At 35.5% G+C, this 17,711-nt stretch overlaps 1 protein-coding gene across 8 annotated transcripts in view; it reads left to right on the top strand.

Moving 5' to 3' along the window:
- FoxP (forkhead box P) overlaps positions 1 to 17,711 on the top strand; it is a 965,968-nt gene that overhangs the window by 833,822 nt on the left and 114,435 nt on the right. For 5 of the 8 annotated variants that reach the window (XM_069838166.1, XM_069838167.1, XM_069838165.1 and 2 more), the window contains exon 5: positions 9,471 to 9,870. In XM_069838166.1, coding sequence (XP_069694267.1) covers positions 9,471 to 9,870 — 400 coding nt within the window. The remainder of the gene's footprint in view (positions 1 to 9,470; positions 9,871 to 17,711) is intronic. The other 3 variants (XM_069838170.1, XM_069838172.1, XM_069838171.1) reach the window with 2 other exon arrangements.

Raw genomic sequence — 17,711 nt, 5'->3', positions numbered from 1 at the left:
AGAAAGTCGGGGTGTACAAGACGGAACCTGGCTGGTTACCGTGTTGATCGCTCGTAAGCTAGCTGGTGGCTGGGCAGAAGGTCGGGCTGTTCAGAACGACGTTTGTTTGCGGCTGCCAGTCAGTGTAGCTGAACTTACTCTGTTTTTTTTTAATTTTTCTTTAAAAAATAATAACAATTTATAAAAGTGCCAGGATGGATTGTATTGGTCTTCAAGTTCTCTTAAACGTACCTTGGATATTTGGGAATTTTCAGTACGGAAATAACCACGTAAATAATTCCACTTTTCTGAAAAGCGTCATAGTAAAACCCTTTCATTAAATCCCATGTAGTTTATTCTGATACACATAGAACATTGATAAAATAATAAGTATTAATTGCCAAAAGGTCAGTACCGGTAGGTGGAAATAAACCATCGCTCTATGTCAGATTTGAACTTGTGATTCTCACTTTTTCTAACTGGAATCGAAGTACAGAGATTCTGCGGTTCCACTCTTCGTGGAAAGTTCGTCGTAAAAAACTTAACGGAATTTTCATGAAGAGATGGCTATGTAGCAGCAGTTGTCAACGTGAAGTGAAGGAATTATGAAAGGGGAGACGGGAATACCCCGGAAAACGTTTTTAGATTGTCGCGTATTAGTATTAGCGCACAACAGTTTAACAAGTGTACGCTTATGAAAATGAGAAGATCTACCGTGGCTGGGAGATACTGATGTGGGGAGATAGGCCCAGTGCCTTGCTGCGAGAAACTACTTACTCCTCATGCCGAGGTCTGTGACAATGGGCAAGTTTGTTGCAAATTATTATGGGACACACACGAGTGCGCGCGCAACACACAACATGAATCATTCCATCGGGCTGCGGTTCTTTTTGTCTCCGTTTGGAAACATGCCCAAAGTGAGAGAATACAACTTGGAGGAGGTAACATTTTTAAGTTTGTTTTTGTCTTCTCGAGGTGCGGGTGTTAGCATAATCTCATATTCTCATACTTTAAATAAATTGTCACTTGGTGTCCCTTGTTCCCGGTACATGTAAAAAAGACGTTGCATTAGATTAAGCTAAAAGAAAAATAAAGTTGTTCTAGAGATCGGACTATACAGTGGACAATTGGGCCGTAGAGAAATTGTGAAGGAAATTTACATTTTTAAACGTTGGAAACATAGGGTATGTCTCATATCACGGCGGTCAGGTGTTCAAAACATCGTGTAAATGGGAGTTGTAAACTTGTGAGTTAGTAACGGAACAGGAAAAGTGAATTCAGAAACGATACCGGAGAACTTTATTCATAGCTGCGCAATTTACTGAATTCACTGTCTAAACTTAATGGCTGAACTCTGACTTCACTAACTGAACTCAATGCCTGGTCTCAAAGTGATTGACCTCATTGATTGAACTGAGTGAGGTAAACCGAACTGAGTGACTGAACTGAACTGGTTGACTGAACTGAACTGGGTGGACTGAACTCAGCTGAATGTCTAACATCACTCACTGACCGAACTTACTGACTTACTGAAATAACTGAAATAAATTACTTGACTGAACTCACTAGCTGAAAGTGACTGAGAAACAAACATGTTTTAATGTTCAGTAGCGTATTTTAAGAAAAGTACAGACTAATTCACATAAACAGGTGTTTTTAAAATCTTCCTTTTTCTATTTGATAGAAGCTATGAAGGTGCATCTTTTTTCTAAATGTAAGGTTCTCTGGGAGAATTGCTTATCTTCGCAGTAGATGTTGAAAATGACCTTTCCCTTCTGTACATACATTCGTACCAGTCATTCTATGTTTCTTGCAGTTCGCTTCACCATTTCCTCGTTAATTCTTGAACTCGCCGGCTGACGAAACTGAAATCACAGGCTGATAGTGACTGAAATCACCGGCTGACAGTGACTGAATTCATCTTCTAACAGTGACAACTCTCAGACTGTCAGTGACTGAACTCATCTCCTGACAGTGACTGAACTCATCTCCTGACAGTAACTGAACTCATCTTCTAACATGCAAATCTAGTCTTTCAGGTGAAGCTCCCTGTAAAGCAGATTTGAATAATTTCAAGGGAAAAAATTGTTCCGGGGCCGGGTATCGATCCCGGGACCTTTGATTGAACGTACCAGCGCTCTACCACTGAGCTACCCGGGAACTCCACCCGACACTCGTTGTGGGTCTCTGGCGTTCGTCAGCCCGCGCGAGTTGTGTGGATATAAAGGGAAAAGTTGAGACGGTGTCGGGTGGAGTTCCCGGGTAGCTCAGTGGTAGAGCGCTGGTACGTTCAATCAGAGGTCCCGGGATCGATACCCGGCCCCGGAACAATTTTTCCCTTGAAATTATTCATCTTCTAACAGTTACTCAACTCATCTTCTGACAGTTACTGAACACACATACTGGCAGGCAATAACCTTCACAGTATTATCAGAGTGTTTTACATTTCCAGATTCCTTTGCAGAACGAAAAATTACATTTGTTCGAATCAAATTTCGGGTCTCCTGGAGAATACGATTATGTTTCTTGATAGACTGAGATTCTTCGTAGGGCCGAGAATCAGTGACATGTTAGGTTAGGTTTGTTGAGGCTTTTGGTATGCCTTACATATATAATTATTATATTACGTCTTCGTAGTCATCTTTGTTTCAGCAGTGGGGTGTAATATGGCTGTGTGATATTCTTCAGTAATCCACAAATTTCTTACTTACTTACTTACAAATGGCTTTTAAGGAACCCGGAGGTTCATTGCCGCCCTCACATAAGCCCGCCATCGGTCCCTATCCTGAGCAAAATTAATCCAGTCTCTATCATCATATCCCACCTCCCTCAAATCCATTTTAATATTATCCTCCCATCTACGTCTCGGCCTCCCTAAAGGTCTTTTTTCCCTCCGGTCTCCCAACTAACACTCTATATGCATTTCTGGATTCGCCCATACGTGCTACATGCCCTGCCCATCTCAACTTATGGGGGAATGTTGTACTTTTGACAATTAAATTTTTCGATGTGGCAAAGTTGACTAATCTAATTCCATTGTCATTACTAGTTGCGTGTAGGCTCTCTTTTCCAATAGTTGGTCTAAAAATATCCTCCTGTCCTACTTTAGCGTTGAAATCCCCCAATAAAATCCACAAATTTCTACATATTTAAATTAAAAAAATAAACCTATAATTCTTTCAATAATTTATTATCGTAAAACACTGACCTCTTAAATTTACTGAGCATACTGGGAATTAATTCAATCACTTTCCTAAAGTACGCTATGAAATGTTTAATATAAAACACTGGTGGGTTAATGCCCGGTTTCTGGTACACCTCAGTTAACTCTCAGTTACTGAACTGCTCTTATAAATTTAACTGCACTGATAATTTTCATGAGTTTCCGAAAAGTTAAATGTAGATTTATCAGCGCTTGTAACTAACAGTTGAGGTAACTTCAAGTTAAATATCTATTGTCGTCCATAGATGTCACCATTAGTATTTTGTTGATGATTTTCTAGTTATTTATAGTGACATTTGTTTGCACAAGTTTTCAGTAGTAATATGGCCGATATGTACAGTGAGCTCTGTACAAGTAGGTGCAAGGCTTTTTAATAAAGAATCCTGTGTTAAATGATAGTGTAGGCTTCCATCTCAATCGTAATATGAATACAAAAACAATAATTGTTGGTATTTGGCATGATCATCGGGGTAAATAATACTAGTGGAGAGAGGGCTAGATGTAACTTCTGCTACAAAACTGCAACCATAGTCAGCTGTGGTGGCTATGTCAGCCATGTAGATACACATGCAAAAATATTTTACATTCGTCCATATGAATGCTTTCATGTGTTCAAATAGACTGTTCGGTGCCTGAAATACCATTGGCATTGGTAGATCATGCAAGAATAAAATATTCTTTGACTGACATCATAGAATCTGAAGTTGATGACTAAAATTAAGCTTGAGATATTCGAAATTGTCTTTACAAACATTATTATCGTAATATGTCATAGAGAGTAGAACATTTACTGTAAGTTACGTAAATAAAACTCGAATTTTTTTTTAAATTATATCGATAAGATAGTAAATAAATTTATTGTGATCTGTATTATTACTTAATAACAGTTATCATTTACGAAACTGAAATTCAGTAGCGCCACAACTCGGTATTTATTTGAATTAGCACTAACAGCCAGGTAACTACAAGTGAAGGCACAGTTACCAGTTGAAGCACAGATAACTTTAATGATGACGATAACTGTAGTTTCGGAAACTTATTTCAAACATATCAGCACGTTAAATAATAGATAACTCTGCATGTAGAGTTAACTATCTTTCCAGAAACCGGGAATATGTGTATTACAAGTCTCTTTATTGACCTCTCTTTTATTTCAAGAAATTGTATTTCTATTTCACTCGAAAGTTTTCTTTTCTTTTCTTTTTTGCTGTTTTGTACACCCCTTCTTTAAATTAAAAATTTAATTTCTTCTGCCTGAATACTGTCAGTTTATTTTTTATGTATGCATACGTGCTTCCGATCGATGTGAAAGCAGCTTATAAAATTAAGATTTCCGTCCCCTCGTTCTTCTTAAGATTCTGCATATATTAATTAGCATTTATTTGTAAAATTTCCTTAATACTGAATTAATATATTTATACACGATTATCAAATATAAGTTCTTAGCGACTATCATCCGTGAAATATGACGACTATCTCCAGCTCCTTACACATATATCACGTTTCGTGATTTAATTGAAGAAAAATTAATAACTTACGACTTACCAAATTTTCCATTTGAATTATCCGTCGTTGTATCTTGAACTAATCAAAATGTAACAGCGCAACAAAAGTAATCGGTGTATTGTGCGACGAAAAATAAAGGAAATTGGAAGTTAGGCCTAAATCTATTTTTTAATTTGCAGTAGTTGCGTTCTCAAATGCAACATCACTGGTCACATGGATCAAAATTATGATCCATATTACAAGTTATGTTTTTCATAAAATTATATATTTTTTTTTCTTTTTTATACTTTTCCTGATTAATTATTAATGATTACTAGAGGGCGGATCTGTGTGCGGTTAGAGAACGAAACAGGTTAGACTCGACGCGAGCAGTAGCAACAGAGTCCATGCATACGACGTGACGAGAGCACCAGCAACACAGTCCATGCATACTAACCTTGAGAGACAACGCACACAGATCCGCCCTCTAATGATTACATATTAACAGAGTCAAATTATATTCTTTTTTTTTTTTTTTTTCGAAATTCGCAAAACAATTGTTTCTCGAATTATGTATTACAATGTACATTTAGAGACTGAGAACATCTGTGATCTAAGAATGCACCAACTTAATTACGCCAAGAAAATAATTCCTTAACACTTGGCAATTACAGCGACTAGCTGAGAGGGTAGAGAAATACACGGACGAAAGGTAGCCAGATGTGAGATACAATAAATGCTTCCATCTCGAATCACAAATCATAAATAAAGTACTGGATCATTATTGTGATCCACGCAACCACTGGTGGGTTAATGCCCGGTTTTTGGTACACTTCAGTTAACTCTCAGTTACTCAACTGCTCTTATAAATTTAACTGCACTGATAACTCTCATGAGTTTCCGTAAAGTTAAATATAGATTTATCAGTGCTTGTAACTAACAGTTGAGGTAACTTCAAGTTCATTATCTATTGCCGTTCATAGATATCTCCACTAGTATTTGGTTAGTGATTTTTTTAGTTATTTATAGTTACTTTTGTTTGCAGAAGTTTTGAGCAGTAATATGGCTGACAGGTACACAATGAGCTCTGTGCAAGTAGGTGCAAGGCTTTTTAATTAAACAATCATGTGATAAACGATAGTGTACTTGTACACTTCCATCTCAATCGTAATATGATTAAAAAGCAATAATTGTTGGTATTTGACGCGATCATCGAGGTGAATAATGCTAGTGAAGAGGGCTAGATGTAACTTCTGCTTCAAAACTGCAAATATATTCAGCTGTGGTGGCTATGGCAGCCATACTGATAAGGATGTCAAAATATTTTACATTCGTCCATATGAATGCTTTCATGTACAGTATTCAAATCGACTTTTCAGAGATAGAAATACCATTGGCATTGGTAGAACACCAAAGAATAAAGTATTCCTCGACTGACGACATAGAATCTTTAGTTGATGACGAAGATTAAACTTGAGATGTTCAAAAGTATTGTGTTTACAAACACACATTATTATCCTAATATGTCATAGAAAGTAAAACATTTACCGTAAGTTACGTAAATAAAACGCCAAATTTTTTAAACTATACAGATAATATAGTAAATCAATTTATTGTGATCTATATTATTATTTAATATCGGTTATTATAGTTTACAAAACAGTAATGCAGTAGCATCGCATGTCGGTATTTGTTCGAATCAGTACTAACAGCCAGGTAACTACAGGCCGAATCATAGTTACCAGTTGAAGCGCAGATAACTGTTAAGATGACGATAACAGCTGTTTCGAAAACTCATTTAAACATATAAGCACGTTAAATCATAGATAACTCTGTATGTACAGGTAACTGTCTTTTCGAAAACTAGACATCAATCTGTTAAAATTGTTATTTTTACGACCACATCGGAAACTCTTGTATAATGTAATGGTTTGTCACTTCACTTGTTTACATTTAAATTGTATTGTTATTCTGTTACTTGCTTGTAAACGGTAATAGTACAATATTATTGAGTGAGCCTTAAATGTTCACTTCACAAAAAATTATAAGGGTGGTTCACAATTCTCCCCGTCCTTCTCCCGCCAAAGAAAGCAATGTCACATTTCATATCACAGTTTGAAAATGTGAAAGCTACGTTCCCTTTTTAGGTTACAGAAAATATCCTTGAGGATTGTTGAAAAAGTATGCAGTGAATTAACCATTTCCAGGCTTGATTCTTTATACTTATATTCGTACTGTTGTAATATAAAGCATGTTGTACATACAGTAAACAGTTTTGTTAGTAAGAATTGGAGGAAGTATTTCTGACGATTGCAAAAATTACATGCGGTGGGTCAGTTGTATATTTGATCCACTGCATTCCGAACAGTTAGAAATACTTTTTCAACATTCAGTTTTGTATAAAATGCTTGTTGTTGCTGTTATTCCAAAACCTCGTAACTGCAGAAAGCATTTTTCATTAAGAACAAAAATATTCATAGAACAAAAGCAGGTGCTTATACGAAATATAACTACCAAAACCTCGCAATGACCATGTACCAGATTTTGTGTTAAGGGTTTACATACACCTTTCAGACTTAAAAACAATATGTTGGCCTAAATGTTATGTAAATTTTATTCCTCCATTTGCTTAAGTCCTATTTTTATAAAATTTTATATGTTTAATGTCTGAAAATTGCTCTTCGGTCTATAAGAAAAAAAATATTTTCGTACATAAAAAGTTTCTTGAATTGTGAATTTTTTAAATTTTAATTTTGTGTTTTGTACCAAACTATTATTTAAAAATTTTTTTCCCAAGATTTTCAGTACTTTTAATCATTACTCTATTCCCTTAAAGTCAACATTCACATTAACAAGCCCTAGGCCAATGGTTATAATATCTGCAATGTAAGAGAAGAAAAAATTGACTTCGTACATTTCAACTTTTAAGAAATGTTTTGTCCATTATTATTTTTTTAAATTTCTGTTAAAAATAGGTTAAAGATTGAGATACAGTTTGTTGATCTCAGCTAAGAGAAAGAGCTATACAGCATTTCAAGTAGATATTTTTAAAAAATTGTGAAAGGTAAGATAATGAAAAATGTAGTTTTCAGAAAATGAGCGATAAGATTACATATTGCTGGCTTGTATTGCGTTTGCTTGGCAGGACATTTTAATGCATATCTTGGTCACTTTTATAGATATCTTAAAATTTCTTTCACATATATAAAGCTAATAGTTCATGTTAAATTAGGTAATATTAGAAAAATTAAAAATCAATTTTTTAGCCCTCGAAGGTGTATGTAACCCTTTAACAGAATATGTACATCACCAAAAACTCGTATATCAAATCATTAATTGTACGAGGCTTTGTTTTAACATGCATGTTATCTTTTGAATGTACGTGGTTTTGTACTTTGCGATTTACGAAAAATATATTGCATTTTATAAGCGTTCATAAAACATTGAGGATTAACATTTTGCAACCGTTAAGCCCGAAACCGTGGTCAATGAATTTAAGGGGAGAGGATAGTATTTTTTTAAACTTTTTTCCTATTTGGTGTAAATTATTAATTATATGTATCGAATATGAATGAGGTCTCGCCCACCTCATTACATATTACACGACTAGTATGACTAGTCAGTTTGTTTTTAATACCATTAAGTACGAGAAAAATTCGTACCGGCACCGGGAATCGAACCCAGGACCTCTCAGCTGTGCGCGCTGAGTGCTCTCTAACCAACTGAGCTATGCCGGGACCCGATTCACGACGCCGGCCGAACTCCTCTCGTAGTGTCATGTTACGGCCTTACTCCCTGCATTTAATATGCGCTCCTGTATATATATATGACGTGTATCGTCCTAAATGCAGGCAGTAAGGCCGTAACATGACACTACGAGAGGAGTTCGGCCGGCGTCGTGAATCGGGTCCCGGCATAGCTCAGTTGGTCAGAGAGCACTCAGCGCGCACAGCTGAGAGGTCCTGGGTTCGATTCCCGGTGCCGGTACGAATTTTTCTCGTACTTAATGGTATTAAAAATTATTAATTGTTTGTATGTAGAGAGCTCATAACTGTGGCAACTCAACCAAATAAAAATATTTGAAAAAAAAAATATTTGGGGGCCAAAATTTGAAAAAAAAAAATATACCCAATGCAGGATTTTACTAAAACCGATATATCTAAACCGTTTTTAAAGATAGATTCAAACAGTTTTTGCAATGTATTTGCAAAAGTATGTTCTACAAACTGTCTGTAACAGACTTTTGATATTAGTCCCTACGTTTGTAAAATAAACAATTAAAATTTAGTAACAATTTTCTGATTTCCTTTCTTGCAAACAAACGGACTGGAAACCGATAAAAGCGGGCGTGTGATTTAAAAATCCATAGCGCAGGAAGTTTCAAAATGGCGTCTCAACATCCGATAAGGGCACAAATACCCACAAAATGTTATGCAATGCATTCCACACATATCAAAGGGTATTTTAAAGAAAAAAACAATTTTTTGGAAATTTAATTTACCGCAAACAACAATAAAAGTGGGCGAGTGATTTAAAACTCCATAATGCAGAAAGTTTAAAAATGGCGATCCACACATATCACAGAGTATTTAAAGGGTATATATATGTTTTAAATTTAGTCATTTTTCATCAAAAATACCATCCTCTCCCCTTAAGAGGTTCAGGAATAAGAGCGACATTATGTTTGCACCAAGTTCACTGGTTTATATCACTGCGTGTTTTTGCCATGCTTGTTTGTTTATTTGTGCTTGCTAAAATAATGGCTTTAATAATTTATCTAAAGGGGGCGTCTGGGGCGGAGATCTGCTCGGCCTCCGCAGGTCTCCAGACCGGACTGCGATGGCACAGGACTGTCACGGCCACATATGTGTTGCAGCAGCAGCAGCTGGCGGAGCTGGGACGCAAGCAGTTGGAGCAGGCCATGCAGCAGCTGCAGGAGCAGCTACAGCTGAACCTGATCCAACAGACGCATCTGCTGCAGACCGGGGACAAGAAGAAGGCTTCGGGGCCCCTGCAGCAGCTGGCCCTGCAGCAACAGCAGCTGATGCAGCAGCTGCAGATCACGCAACGCCAGTACCTGCTGCAGCAGGGCATCGGGATCCAGCCTATGGTGCTAGCGCAGGCCCAGGCACAGGCACAGGCCCAGGCCCAGGCGCAGGCACAAGCGCAGGCACAAGGCGCAGGTAGGCCCGGGGCCGGCGCCTGCTTCGCGGCGGCACCTGCGAGAGCCCATTCGCGCCAGCTCTGGTTGGGATGATGGGCGGAACTCTGTAGCGTTTGCAGGCACTGCGGCCCCTCCGTAGGCGATTAAGCCGTCAACCAAAGATATGAAATAGAAATGGGGAACGACAGTTATCTGCTCTAATGATTCAGCCTACATATTTAAAGCGGCTGTGTCCATACGTTGGGGGATCTGTTTGAACAAGACGACAGAAGCAATTTGACATGAGAACGACTCCGAGTTTGTTGCCATAAATACGACGCAAATTGATCTGTAAACGTTTGTTTACCGTACTAGGTTTGTATCTGTATTTGGAAGACACGAAAACCCCCAAGTAACGATGTTGTTAGGAGGAAAAGGAAAAGCGCGTCCACTCATGTAACTGCACGATTACGGACTCATAAAGAAAACAAGAGCTGTCTCGATAGAGAAATCTCTTTAAACATATTATACGGCAGCGGATGGACGTGGTTGCATATTTTACGTCCATTTGTCGGACAGCATATGACAAAATAATCGTGATTACAGGTACGGAAATCTTAGATTGATTGCATTCTGAGTTGTGTACACTTGAGTCGTTATCATGCTAGCTGATATGTCTGTTATTTTTCGTTCATCGAGGAAGCATGTAAAACGCACTTATTTGTACAAATCCACTTTGGCGGGAATGTGTGCTGAATTAATTTAACTTGTCAATTCTGGAAAGTATGTCAAGTATTGTCAACATTAATATATGGTATAATTTATGAATCTCTGGCAAGAATAAAAATTTTGTTACACTACAAAACGGATTTAATTAAACACTTGAAGTATTTGGATTGAGAAGTAATAATAGATCTCCAAGTAAAACTGTAAAAATGATGGCACTTTAAATTGAAAGAAGAATAATAACGCTTGAAAGCTTGGACGTGTTGGACAACAGAGACGACACAAGAGCTGGTTGTTCAGAATGACCTCACTACCAGTAAAATGAGGGCTGAAATATGGATGTTGCACATATATTTTCGTGTCAGGTAAATTGCTTCCACAGCTGAATTTTTTTTCTTTTCAGACTGCCATGCAAAGCAAACCATAAATATTTGACCGTGTACATAAGCTATTGCCCACTTATTGATGGAGTTACGTAAGCCTTACGACTAACGACCCGGGAGGAGAAACTCTGGACATAACAATCGAGTAATAAAAAGCGAATTCGTGACACCTACGACTCCGAGACTAATGATTGCCTTAATAAAATGTAATGGGCCAGGAGAGGTCGAGTGACAAACAGGTCACATTGAGTTGTTGGAGCTACCTTAAGCAATTGTCAAGCAGTACAATGACCCATAGCTTGGAACAGTAATCAATATTTTGAATCGTGGCTCTTAAATAGCAAGAAAATATTTAAAAGTTGTTAAAGCCATCTTATAGAAGCGGATACCAGTAAAGCACGATATCCAGTGCATGCTTTTCCTAATTTGTTGAGCTCAAATGTTCAAATATGAAGCCTCCGCTGATTGTTGGTTATTCTCAGAGAAATGAATCGAATATTAAAATCAATTTTAAAATCCATTTTAAATGTAGGTTCATGTTTTCAAAATAGTAAAAGAAATTCAGTAGCATGGAGGATGCATTTCTTCGGACTATGACGAAAACATCTTTTCTCCAACAGCACAACTGTACGATATCTTCTAGAACACATGTAACAGAAACTTACAATGCCACGAATAGCCGATAATAATCAGTAAGAACGTCCTCTCCAAGATAAACAAAACTAATGGTTGGTAATTGTTTAATGTAAACACAGCACTCTGTAGAATGTTGTCAAATTTCATTGCTTTTGTAACTGGAAAACGCCGACGTTTATAACTTCAAGAGGAGCAAACGACGTTATTTTATGAAAATTATCAAATTATTTTAATATTACTAATACGCATTTAAATGTGAAGTAATGAAGCTTAGTAATGTCTCATACACATGAAGGAGATGTTTCTTCCTTAAGAAAACAATTATAGAACATGGAGGAACTACAATATATGGATATACAATATTTGATTTGATATTGAAGAAATGTGACTGGATTATTAAGTATTTGTAATCTGATGTATCAGAATTAAACTTGAAAATTTTAATCGCGTGTATTCTATTGCATGAGACTTCGATTCTGAGTTTTAATTTGGAAGATGAAATTTGAATGCATATGAATAAAACTTAAATAATACGTTTTGAATTCGAGCGTTACCCAAGACTGAAATTAGATTCCATCCGTAGTGCTTTTCTATCAAAAAGGTATTTATAAACATTAATCTACTACTGAGAATGGAGGAATTGTAAATATTATATCTCTAAAAGAAAAGAAATAGAAGAACTGAAAATAGACGTACATGAATTCTGCTTCCTGAAATTCACTACAATTCAAAAAGAGAACATTTTAAATGTGCATAATATGGCTAAAATTTAAAATATTCAAATATTCAGAAGCGTTTGAAATGCAATTTAAATAATTAAATACGAAAATTCGGATAAGGAGAAGAAGAAGTGGACAAAAATTGATGTTCAGAATTGGGATCTTGAATTTTGAAGCCAGTGAATATCAAAGTATTTTCTTGCCATAAGTAGACCATGTCGGTATACAAAGTATATATATATTTTTTTTAATTTTGAAAGTATCAACAACAATATTGAGACAAATGATATGAAATTTATATAGACACAGAATTCTGTTATGCAAAAGCTGGTTCTAGGATTTAAACATTGGATTTTATGAAGACTTGAGGAATAATAAGTATGAAATCTGAATTATATATAATCTGATCTACAGTATTTTGAATAAGATGTAAATAGAGTGTATTAAACTACACAAATCTGGAATCTGAAATTCAAATCTTAGTTTGAAGAAGATATAAGATAATCAGGACAAAAGCAGACTATTCAAGTTTTAAATTTTTTAAGAAGACCGTTCTGATTTTTAATAATCAACTTCAATGCCTACATAATAAGTTGTTTATAATAGTTATAAACTAATGCACAAATTGAAGACATGGATTTGAAGAATGCATACAGGCTCTTAAATTATGAATTATTTGAAATTTGAGAATTTAATTATAAATTTTGTTTTATCCGTTGTATCACCAGAGATTTCAGTTTATAAAAAGGTCATCATATGGCAGAAGAACACATTAATATTAAATTATTGCAAACAAGTATAATATAACATAATTTCTAAGTATTATTGCAATGATAATGAAGAAAATATTCGTATATATTACAAAAATATATTTCTTAATTAATTGAAGTTTAAAATGTGAAATATTACATTGGAATCCTCATAGTTAATAAATGTTTGTTTAAAATGATATTATTCATAAACACTATACCTCCTTATAAGATAAATTACTGGTCAATGATATGGATTAAAGCCTAAAACGACACAATACCTAACTTCACGTTATGTGATAGTACAAGGAGCATAGCTAAGAATTTTATTTCCATATACTCTTGTGGCTGTCATTTTAAGCTCAAATCTGATCTTTTATGTTGTCATTTATGGATGTTTGCTTAAATTTTACTTCGGGATATAAAGTATATATATGTTTCCACGTTTTAATTAACTAGGTTACCTTGTTCACTGGTTTCGGTCTGGAGCCATATCAATTTTACTTCTGCATTCAAAACACAATGATATTTGAAACGATATAAATGAAATGCAAGCGGATTTGAAAAGAAAAGGAGTTGTTGATTATCCTGTGTTTACTTCTCGTGTTGTACATAGATTCGCATGAAATCACATATTACATTCCATTTTATGTCAGTGCACGCACTTTAGTCCGAGAAGAATCGAAAGGAATATTTCAAGACTTGGATAATATAATAGAGCATGAAATAAGAAATTAAAAGAAGGATGTAACAGGCTGATATTAGAAGACAGCTTTGCAAGCTACAATCTGGGGTAGCTAAAGACGAATGTATCTCTGTACAATATGAAGTGGAAACAGTGAGATGATGGACATCTTTATGAGTAATTGGAATATACAATGCAGAAGTATTATTTCTAAACTGAAAAAAGAGATATATTTGTTTTATTCTTGATATATTCTATGCATATATATTTTGTTGACTATGTTTTTTCAAGTTAAGAAACAAAACCAAGTACCTCTTCGAAGTCTTCATATTTATAAAACCGATATATCATATAAATAAAATCAAGAAATTTACGTACTTACACATATATCAGAATGACATCATCTATAGAAATATCTTGTTGATTTTATTTTGGAACTTGAGGAAATAAAAAGTCTCTTGAAAATGACTCATAGATCATACTTACAATATTTCGTACAAAAGAGCCAACCAATTCAATACACGGACCAATATTGGGACGAAATATGCTACAGAATCTTATGTTGATAATTATTGTGATTCGAAAGTGAAGAAAACAAAAATATATAAACCTTCGAAGTACTTATACTAACAATATATGATGTAAGAAGATGCAGTTTAATGCTCACATGCACCAATATCAGGATGAAAGGTTCTACAGAAATTATTTTTTTGATTATGTTTTCAAATATAAGGAAATAAACACAAATAACTTTTCAAAGCGTTCATATGTGAAATATGTTACATAAAAATGTCAAACAACTCAGTATATGAAACCAATATCTCAATATCATTCTACAGAAATCCTTTGAGGATGAATATGTATATTTTGAAACTGAAGTAAATAAAAGCAAGTAACTCTTCAAACAATTTATATTTATATAATATAAAAAGAGACAACCAATTCAATTCGTGCGCCAATATCGGAATGACGTATCTTGCAGAATTTTTTATGGTTATAAATAAGCAGAATCGTCAGGAAATAAAGGTGTAAAATTTTTAACTATTGAACTTTATATGATATGAATAGTCAACCAATTAAAAAAAAACACAACAGTATCGGAATGACATACTCTACAAAATTTTGTGATTGTTATATATTTTCTTAACATATAAAAGGAAATAAACATTTGGAGTGTTCATACTTACAATATATTATATAAAAAGTGCCAAATAATTCAGTACATGCACCAATATCGGAATGACATATTCTACAGAAATCTTTTGTTGTTGACTACATATTATATTTTGAAACTTCAAGAAATAAAAAGTAAATCTTCGAAGTGTTTATATTTGTATTGTATAAAAAGACATAACCAATTCAATACATGCACCAATATCGGAATGACATATTCTACAATATTTTTTTATTATTATACATATTTTTTATTAAAGGAAATAAAGGAAAATAACTATTCGAAGTGTTAATAATTACAATATTACATAAAAAGTGCTAAATAATTCAGTACATGCAGCAGTATCGGGATTACGTACAGTATTCTACAGAAATTTTATGATTATAAACTTTATTTCAATTAAAGTAAACGAAAGGATATTGCTCTTCAACATGTTTGTACTTACAATATATTACATTACAAATGCAAAATAATTCTTTATATGCACAAATATCGGGATGACTTATTCTACAAGAATATTTTGTTCATGATTATATACTTTTCTTAACTTCAGGAAATAAAAACAAATAATTCTTCAAAATGTTTATATTTACATGATAAAAAGAGGCAACTAATTCAATTATTGATCCACCACTATCGGGATGACTTCTACAGAAATGTTTTGCAAGTTAAGAAAATGAAAGCAAACAACACTTCAAAATGTTAATATTTCATATGATGTAAATATGATTCAATATATCTTAATCAGAGCTGAAGCATACACTTTGTCTGTTTCTGAAAAATGAAGCTGAGGCACAGTACAGCTGTGGATGAAAGTGTCCTCGGTAACCTAAATAGTATCAAGGACATGCAGTGGAAAAGAAATATTAAAAAGGAGCAATTGTGTGGAGCTAACGCACTAGAAGGAGGAGGCGGAGAGCTTGTTGTTTGGAAGGTACGTTTCCTCCTCTCCTTTTCTCCGACCTCTTTGTTTCTTTCCCATCCAGCCAATAGAATCCACCATCTCACAGAAGGGCAATAGCTGCTAGGCAATCGAGATTTGGCACGCGAGCTGAGATTTAACGGACTCGTCGACTCTTGATGGGTCCTGCCAGGTCTGCTTGGAGTTTCGCACGCGTGGGTGTCAGTTCGACGGCTCCTGGGGTCTTCTCGAAGCGACGAAGCAGAGAGGTTAGGTTTCACGTGTGGATCACAAAGTTCGAGCCCTTCCTTGCCCCTTCCCGCCCCAACCCTCCCGACAACCTGGACACGAGGACCGGAAGTCAGCCTCTGCCTCCTCTCGATGGTGCTTCACACGTGAAACCGGCCGTCCGGACGGCCGCGGAGGGGTCGAGAGTTGTGCATGCATCGCGTCGATGCAGTCTGAATAAACAATTTACTGGAATAAAGAGACAAAAGGAGATTATTTTTTGTGAACACATGTATTCACAGAGCGCCCAACTTCCCCCAGAGCTTGGAAAGCGTCACGTAGCGAGAAATATAGAAATAAACAGAGACGGTGAGAGAGGAGAGGGACGGAGAAGCAGACACTGACACCCACATTTGTGCGGAGTTCCAACCGAACGGCAAACAATCCCGTCCGCCCGCCTCGCAAATGAAAAACTCCCCATCAGCTCGTTCCCGCGCAAACCCGTCCGATGTCCGATCGTTTGCTGGCTGTGCACTTCCAGTGCAAAGTGCTTACACCTTGCTCTGTTGACAGGACTCGGGAGCCCCGCACCACCGACTTGACTCCGACAGTTCGATCTGCTCACTTTCAAGAGTGAGGAGCAAATTCCCTTATAGTTTCGTGTGCGACAATTCCGTTCGTTCGTCCATCCGCATTAGAAAAGTGAATTGCCGCGCGAACAGATTAAAACTTTTTTTCACTGATTTCATTGATCAAAGAAAGTATTATTATTATTATTATTATTATTATTATTATTATTATTATTATTATTATTATTATTTCTTTCGCTATTAGTTTATCACTACATATTTTGTTATCAATCTTAAGATATATGAACAAATGACATGAAAATTTAAATTCAAGAATGACATCTAATTGGAGACAAAATTCAAAGATTTGTTTTATCTATTTTATAAAAGCCGACCTGTAATTTTGCGTAGAAGTGATAATCTAGAGCCACAGAACCTCATAAAATTCAACAATTTTAGATAGTAAAATGTATGATAGTAGAATGCAAATATTGCATACTAATGATTAGAACCCGAATGTTAGGCAAAAAGCCTTTTTTAAACTGAGTGGATATATGAAAGGCGTATTAGAGATAAACACGTTTCCACACATTTGGGGACCATAGGCCCAATTTTTATTTTGCCTTTCTTAGCTCCCGTTGCCTATTTTAAGGTTAAATTTCTTTCTTTTTTTGGCCTTTTTACGTCGTTATTGTGCATTTTCTATATGTTAATGCATTTGAAATAAACCGCACATAAATTATATCAAGAAACAAAAAAGAAAGGTTGTACAAATTAAAAATATATATTCACCTCACACAAATATTTGCTGAGAATCTTATTCCCCAACAATACATATGTTTCCAAGAAGTCGTAAACTTTTCTCCCCTACCGATTCCATCTTTAATGTCACTTAACAAAGATGTTTGAGCAATATAATCCTCAGTCCTCAGGTCACTTCGGGGTTTACCTGCGAAAGAAAGGGGATGAGGGAAGTATTAAAAGCAAGTCTCCAGGTCCCGTTACTGTTGTCGCTTGCACGCACAAGTCACGCGTACTTTGAAGTCTCTAATTCCTTCTCACATCCCTCGAGGTTATATGTAAACGATGCTGTCTTATTTCTATGATATTA

Source organism: Periplaneta americana, chromosome 10 (genome assembly GCF_040183065.1).
Source record: "Periplaneta americana isolate PAMFEO1 chromosome 10, P.americana_PAMFEO1_priV1, whole genome shotgun sequence".
In the NCBI taxonomy this organism is placed as follows: domain Eukaryota; kingdom Metazoa; phylum Arthropoda; class Insecta; order Blattodea; family Blattidae; genus Periplaneta; species Periplaneta americana.
The sequence above is the reverse complement of the archived record's forward strand: the minus strand, read 5'-3'. Positions and strand labels throughout refer to the sequence as shown.